Source organism: Danio rerio, chromosome 19 (assembly GCF_049306965.1).
Source record: "Danio rerio strain Tuebingen ecotype United States chromosome 19, GRCz12tu, whole genome shotgun sequence".
Classification (NCBI taxonomy): Eukaryota; Metazoa; Chordata; class Actinopteri; order Cypriniformes; family Danionidae; genus Danio; species Danio rerio.
The window spans coordinates 536,120-544,359 of NC_133194.1; the positions used below are offsets into that span (position 1 = coordinate 536,120).

General features: G+C 39.7%; 1 protein-coding gene across 1 annotated transcript; it reads right to left on the reverse strand.

Annotated features, from left to right (window-relative positions):
- Positions 1 to 1,217: 1,217 nt before the first annotated feature.
- tnfaip8l2a (tumor necrosis factor, alpha-induced protein 8-like 2a) lies at positions 1,218 to 7,157 on the reverse strand. The gene is made up of 2 exons (NM_001045301.1): positions 6,741 to 7,157; positions 1,218 to 3,799 (listed from the first exon to the last, which is right to left on the reverse strand). The coding sequence occupies exons 1-2, from the start codon at positions 7,056 to 7,058 to the stop codon at positions 3,557 to 3,559; spliced, it is 561 nt and encodes a 186-aa protein (NP_001038766.1). The 5' UTR covers positions 7,059 to 7,157; the 3' UTR covers positions 1,218 to 3,556.
- Between the last annotated feature and the right edge of the window lie 1,083 nt (positions 7,158 to 8,240).

The following is an 8,240-nucleotide window of genomic DNA, read 5'->3' on the forward strand; positions in this document are numbered from 1 at the left end:
TTTAAAGAGACGGGTCACCCTTAAATTTAACTTTACTCACTCTTGATGGTTATAAACACGTTTTTTCTTCAGTTAAACACTTAAGAAGATCTTTTGAAGAATGTTGAAAACCGGTAACCATTGACTTTCATAGCAGGAAAAACAATTGGAAGTCAATGATTTCAGATTTTCAACATTCTTCAAAATATCTTCTTTATTGTTCAACAGAAGAAAGAAATTAAAAAGGTTTGTAACGAGTGACGGGTGAGTAAATAATGACAGGATTTCAATGTTGGGTGAACGGTCTCATTCATTTTCACTTACAGGTTCATTAATGCTGAAATGTATATATAAATATTGATCTTTCTTTGTTCATGTTAGCTGATGGAACGTGAACAAATGAGATTCTATTGCAAAGCATTGACTCAAATGAATCAATCCGAGTGATTCAAAGCTTCGTTTACTGAGGACTGAGCACACATCACCAGCATCGGCTCCCTACTGTTATATTTCTGATTTATTGTGTTTTTTTATTATTGTTTTTCTATTTTGTATGAAGCAGGAATAAAACAATGTGATTGAAGAACTTGAGTGATTGTTTGATTTGATTTTTTGTAATGATTATTTTGCAGTGCGATACTACACATGTAGAAATGTTACAGCAACATGTGAGTTTAGACTTTTTAGACAGTTTAGTTGAGTTTTTCTTAATCTAATATCTATATCACATATCTAATAAAGAGATGATAATGGATAAGGAAGATAATTTCAACTTCATTTGAGAATTACACAAACTTAGGTTACATTCCTGTAATTATTTGTGCTTTTTTAACCACTATTATAAGAAAGAAAGGTTATTGTGATTTTCTATCTCATCATTTTAATTCACATTTCTAATTTCTAAATCAAATTCTCTCTCGGCCCTAAACCATCATCCCCATCATCGGGCCTCCCAATCATCCCCATCCACCAAATTGGCTCTATTGCTGTCTCTTCACTCCACTCTTCATGGGTGTTTCCCAGTACTGGGTTGCAGCTGGAACGGCATCTTATATGTAAAACATATGCTGGAATAGTTGGTGGTTCATTCCGCTGTGGTGACCCCTGATAAATAAGGGAGTAAGCCAAAGGAAGATAAATGATTCTGACATTTTCATTTCTTAAGATTGTAAGAGGAGATTTGGATTTATCTATCTATCTATCTATCTATCTCCTGAAGATCCCCAAGTAAAAGCATATTTGAGGTAAAAACAGTACTTTATTCTTAAACATTAAAACATTGATCAGGTCAGATCTACTCTGATTTGAACATTACTGTTGATTTTTAACAAAATACAACAAAGGAAAACAGAAAGAAATCACTTTACTGATGAACAGATCTGTACAAGAAGTCCAGTGTTGTGTAAGTATGTGTTTGTTTCTGGAAATGGTGTTAAACTTCATAATCAGACGTTAGTTGTGTTCAAATCCTCCATTTTCTTCATTAAAAAGCAGAATGTCTAAATGGCCGCCTTTTTCCTGTCAAACTCAGAAGACGTCTGAACTCACTGACTTTCATATCATCTTTTGTTTCCCACAGAAGAATCTCCTGCAGTTCTGAACCACAACTAATAAAATACATCAAAGTCTGTCAACCAGAAACAGTTTTATCTCAGTATACACTGAATATTGAGTAGGGGGCGGGGTTGTAGATTTGCGCTTGATCTCTCGTCTTTCAATCACATGAAATAACGGTCATAGGGGCGTGGCTTATATTTCGCCAATTCCTCAAACAGAGAAGGACTCTGATGGTAAGGTTTTAATCAAAGATTACCAAAACAAACAGTGTTTTTGTGGATTATTTTCACGAATTGTTCACTTTAAGACTAATGCTTGATTCACACATAACACAGAGCTTGCTATCACTCGCTCTAGTTGACTCGCGGGATGTTTTGTCTCGCAACTGTTTGAGTTTCCAGTAGACGCGATTCAGGCGAATTCCGCGCAAATTCACCGTCGGTTACTCTTTAATCAACATGGATTATTTTGCATTGATTTTGTTTGTAATGTACTCACATGAACACCTAATTTTGTGAACCCAGATTAACATTGTGCGGTAGTAAATTAAGCTTTGTACATGTTGACATTAGGAGATGTTTAACCTGAGCATTCTGAATTGAGGTGAAGTTGGTTTTATATTCGCACATTCATTCATTTAATTATCTCTATATTGTTTACTTCTCTACTCTTAATATTCAGTCTTGATTTGGTACAACTGCCCATTAACGCAAATGTCTAATCAGCCAATCACATGGCAGCAGCTCACTGCATTTCAGCATGTAGACATGGTCAAGAGGATCTGCTGCAGTTCAGAGCGAGCATCAGAATGGGGAAGAAAGGGGATTTAAGAGACTTTGAGCGTGGCATGGTTGTTGCTGCCAGACGGGCTGCTCTGAGTATTTCAGAAACTGCTGATCTACTGGGATTTTCACGCACAACCATCTCTAGGGTTTACAGAGAATGCTCCGACAAAGAGGAAATATCCAGTGAGCGGCAGTTCTGTGGGCGCAAATGCCTTGTTGATGAGGACAGAGGTCAGAGGAGAATGGCCAGACTGGTTCCAGCTGATAGAAAGGCAACAGTAACTCAAATAAGCACTCGCTACAACCGAGCTCTGCAGAAGAGCATCTCTGAACACACAACACGTCCAACCTTGAGGCGGATGGGCTACAGCAGCAGAAGAGCACACCGGGTGCCGCTCCTGTCAGCTAAGAACAGGAAACTGAGGTTACAATTCACACAGACTCACCAAAACTGGACAATAGAAGATTGGAGAAACGTTGCTGCTCTGATGAGTCTCCATTTCTGCTCACACATTCGGATGCTCGGCTCACAATTTGGCCCTTAACAACATGAAAGCATGGATCATCCTGCCTTGTATCAGCGGTTCAGGCTGGTGGTGGTGGTGTAATGGTGTGGGGGAGATTTTCTTTGGGTTCATTAGTACCAATTGAGCATGGTGTCAACGATTAAGGCAGTTCTGAAGGCGAATGAGGGTCCAACCCGGTACTAGTGAGGTGTACCTAATAAAGTGGCCAGGGAGTGTAAGTTTGACTTGAAAACAACATAAGCACTATTTAATTGGCTGTGAACACTGATGTACTTTGATAACCATTGGCTGCTGATATGATTTCCATAAGGAGAGTGTAGGAATGTGTGAATAATAACCCAACCTGACCTCAATGCATTCTGAATGGTTCCCATTAGCTGTTATCATTATTCAATAAATGATCATTATCAGCTGGGAAGATGCTAAAAATGAGTCTAAAATGCGAGTTTTACGGTGTTCTCCGTGCACTCTATAACAATTCTTGCTGGCTTCACTTTTTTAGTTGACTCATTTGAACTCTTTTAGTCATTTCTAGTTGACTTGCATCAATAAAACTGACCAAAAATATTAAGTTAAACTTTGTATAACTTAACAAAATTAGCCTGATTAACCTCTAAAAATAAGTCAGAGCAACATAAACATATTTGTCGTCCTGACTTTATCATCATTATTTTCCTTGACAGTGTGTCTCAGTCCTGTGTTTCCAGCTCAGAGTTTTCCCTCCTCGATCATACGGTTAAGGCCGCTGCAGATCTTGCTCAGGTTGCTCCACAGGTTGCCCTGCGGGTCGTACAGGTGCGTCAGGAGCTCCGGGTTCGAGTAATGGTTGAAGACGTGCCTGATGCGGTCTAGAGATTTGGGCGTGAGGTGTTTCTCCACCAGCTTCAGCAGCAGATCCCGACAATCCGACAGAAGGTTTATCATCACGCTCTTGTCGAAGGTAAACTCCACCTGATGGAGACATGCAGAAACAATTTACATTCATATTTATCGCATTATTAATTTAATTTAAGTGTTTTTGCGTTTAAAATGATTTGTCAGGAAGAATTATTTAGAAACTTTCAGGTATTTCAAGAAATTCAGTAAAGAGAGCACAGTACATGATGATGCAAAGTATAGTATACACTGAAAAGGGGCATATAACGTTATTAGCCCTCTTGTGAAATTTTCATTATTTTTTTAAATACTATATCCAAAGTGCTGTTTAACAGAGCAAGCTCATTTTTAGCAGAATTTATATTTTTCTACTCATATTTCTTTTAATTTGGCTTAAATAAAAGCAGTTTTTACATAAAAACAATAACAATTTAAGGTCAATATTATTAGCCCCCTTTACTTAAAGGTGCAGCATGTAAGATTGACACCCAGTGGTTGATCTAGGTATTGCACATCTGTTTCAAAACAAATGCAAGTGCAGGTTGTCAGATTGACTACGGCAACAGCAGTGTGCCTGACTGTCAAGCCTAAAGGCTGATTTAAATGTGTTCTAAATAAACGACACATGATAGAACAGATATTTTCATGTTAAAAGGAGTTTTTGTTCTAACCAACACCTCAAATTTATAATTTAGAAACGGCTTCTATTTCTCACAGGTGAAAACTGATCAGCTCAGGCACTCCTCGTGTGCTTTGTTCAGGGTTAAATGCTCATAATGTGAGTTTGAATGACATTTTACATGACATTTACAGTCATACTACTGAAAGCAGCAGCCGATAGTTCAGCTCAGTTCTGGAAAATAAAATAAAGCTTCTGAAACTGAACTTCAGAACTGAGACTCAGTGCAAACCAACACATATCAGTGATTCAGCATCTACATTTAATCATGTTCAAGAGTTTTATTATGTATTAATTGGATTATAAACCTTACAATTTGGCTGGCGTGCAGTGAGTGCACTATTTTGAGCTTCTAAATGGCTGTATTTACATTTCTGTTTCGATTTGTTTGGTGCAAACAGCCAGATATCACTGCATATCTCGTCACGTAGTGTGTTTGTTAGGACACGAGGTTAACATGTGACCTGCTCACCTAATGTTTACAATCCTAATATTTATATTATTTGCTAATTAATAACCTCATGTGGAACTCTGAATCTGCGTCTCATTTCGGAGGCTGCTGCTGTCCACCAGTGGTTGCAGTTTAGTTGCGGACGCACACTTTGAGAGCCTTCCTGACTGAATGAGTGAATGAATTAAATACACTGGAAAATATAATTGGCTAAACTGACATTGGGCGGGTTAAAGGGATCAAAACAAAGACAGACGATCCAGCAACGTTCGCCACAGTGGAATGAACCAGCAACTAATCCAGCATATGTTTTACGCTTTGCTGTTAGTTTCAGTCATATCTCATTACACCGCATGAGTGATATGACAGCGGACTGAATCAGATAAACAGTTTCACTTGCAGCAGAATGCATCCGCACCAAAAGCACATAGTTTATCCTCAAAATGAGCCTAAAATCCCAAAATTAATTCTCTAATTAATAATAATAAACATCCAAAAGCACACATGTAATAAATGTGATGACTGCGCTATAGAAAGATTAAACCACAACCATTACAGCACGTGAGCTGTCACTATGCAGTGTCTAGGGGATCAGAGTAGTGCAGATACAGGGTGTTCGAGCTGGTGGCTGCAGTGTGCAGTTTCTGCAGTGTTTGTTGTAGTATTGCTCTGGGTGGCTGGTGTTAGGCTTCTAGGGTTTTCTGGATGGTTGCTAGGATGATCAGGGTAGGCCGTGTGGATGTGGATTTCTGAGCAGTTTCATCCTGACTGATGTGACATGAACACAAACACACTGAACTGGTAAACATCACGCTTTATTCACCAGAGTCAAGAATCTGTATTCACCTTTAGGAACACCTGTGTGTGTGTGTGTGTGTGTGTGTATCTGTTTATCTATGTATATATGTATGTGTGTGTGTGTGTGTATAATATGTGTGTGCATGTTGGTTTATATGTGTGTGTGTGTGTGTGTTTATGTGTGCGTTTCCATGCATGTGTAGTGTATGTGTGCATCTGTGTGTATATGTGTGTGTGTGTATATGTGTTTATGTGTGTGTGTGTGTGTGTGTGTGTATGTATGTGTGCATGTCTGTTTAGGGTGTGTGTGTTTGTGTGTGTGTTTGTTTAGTGTGTGTATATATGTTCATGTGTATGTGTATTTATGTGTGTGTAGTGTGTGTACACACGTGTGTGTGTGTGTGTGTGTGTGTGTGTATACATATTCATATATTTATGTGTTTGTGTGTGTCTGTGTATCTGTGTGTATATATACATGTGTGTGTGTGTGTGTATAAAATGTGTGTGCATGTTGGTTCAGTGTTTATTGTATGTGTGACATATATATCTGTGTATGTGTGTTTATGTGTGTGTTTCCATGTATGTGTAGTGTGTGTGTGTGTGTGTGTGTTTGTATGTGTGTCAATATGTCTGTGTGTGTGTTTGCAAGTATGTGTAGTGTGTGTGTGTGTGTGTGTGTGTGCATTTGTGTATGTATGTGCATGTGTAAATAATGCAGTTTAAATTTGTGTGTGTGTGCATGTATATGTGCAATATATATATATATATATATTTGTGTGTTTGTGTGCACATTTGTATATATAGTATATGTGTGTGTATATATGTGTGTGACTGTGTAGTGTGTGTGCATGTATATATGTATGTGTTTACATATATGTGTGCGTGTATGTGTGTGCGTGCGTGCGTGCATGTATTTATGTGTGTATATATATGTGTGTGTAGTAGTGTTTGTGCATGTGTGTATATATGTGTGTGTGTGTGTGTGTGTAGTAGTGTTTGTGCATGTATATATATGTGTGTGTGTAGTAGTGTTTGTGCATGTATATATGTGTGTATCTCTGTGTGTGTGTGTGTGTGTGTGTTAGTACCTCCTGGAAGCTGATGGCCGTCATGGCTCCGTGATGCAGTTTTTTCCTGAACTCCTGTGCGATGCTGAGCTCCTCTGCGCTGAACTTCTCATGCCGGAACAGAACTCCGACCTTGACGGCGATCTTGATCATGTTCTTGACCACCTTCTGGGCCTCTGCGCGGTTCCCCGAGTGCTCCTTGGAGACGCGGTACAGCTCGTCCAGCACCTCGCTGCTGTTGTCGTCGATGAACATCTGAGCCACAGATTTGCTGGCCATGCGGCTCAGGATCTTCTTCTGCGCCTGCATGGCCATGTCTTTGGAGCTGAAGGCCTCCATCTGCGCTCGCCGAGCTGACGGACACACAGCAGGCCCGGTGTGTGTGTGTGTGTGTGTGTGTGTTTACCTGCTGCTGCAGTCCGAGGTGTTTGCGTCGAGTGTGTGTTGTGTCGTTTGAGGAAGTTGTGTCTTCCGCTGTGTAACTGTGGGAGGAAACGGTGTGATCGGAGGAGATATATGTCACTTCTGCTTTGTGTCACACACTCTTTTTGTTTCAGACTCTTGAGTAACGTCTCGATTTGGGCTTCATGATGTGGGGAGAAACTGGCATTGGGATATTTAGTTGTTCCCCGATGTACAGCAGTACTGAACACGTCTCCATTTCTCTCTGAAAACATGTTTCTAAAGGTGCTGAAATGTTCACCAGATGTTGGTAACAAGCAAAGAAATCCTCATGTGCAAAGAAAACAAGTGTGGTTTATTTATGAACTCATTCCGAGAGGATCCTGTGCTTATGATCGAACACAGCTAGTGCCGCATCAGCTCCGTATATTTGCACCAATCAGATAAAAGCCCCTTTCACACATACAGACCTCTCCGGAAAATTACCAGCAATTTTCCAGAAAGGTTGTTTGTGTGAACAGGCCCTTTTTGAAAATATCGGTAAATTCGTTCTGGCTATTTTCCGGAAAGAGAAGTTGTAACATTACCGGTAATTTGCCGGAATGCAGAAGGAAGATTGCCGGAAAGAGCGCGTCCACGTCTAGAACGTGCTGACGTGAGACACCTGCTTTAGCCAATCACAACAATCTAAGGCATTCACGTGCGCGCGGTTTATGAGAATAAAAGTCTTTGAATATTTTTTCCAGACACCTTTAGCTGCTAGATGTTAGTCAGATAATGTTTCTATGTTCCTTCTTAATGCTAACTGTGTAAATAATTATCGATAAAATGTTTATGATAATCCGTTGTTTGTTTACCTTCAAGCTTTGCGTGTGCCCGTGAGCGCCCATAGCGCCAGCACACACAGATATTAGAACATCTCGACATGCGCAAGTGTTCCTCTATGTTTTCATTAGATTTGTACTCCATACTGATCCATCTGAAGAGTTTGTAATTTAGTCAAATGTTTACAAACACAAGCGCAGCCGTTTAGAGGTCATTTCTGGGTAATGATGTCAGGATTTAACGGCATTTTGCGATGGATGTGTGAATGCTCTTTTCCGGAAAAATTCCGTAACG

Bases quoted from the DNA above. Each gene is read 5' to 3' on its own strand.
- tnfaip8l2a (NM_001045301.1), bottom strand. From the start codon at position 7,058: ATGGAGGCCTTCAGCTCCAAAGACATGGCCATGCAGGCGCAGAAGAAG. The intron at 3,800-6,740 runs GTACTAACACAC...TGTCTCCATCAG, and splicing joins CGGCCATCAGCTTCCAGGAG to GTGGAGTTTACCTTCGACAA.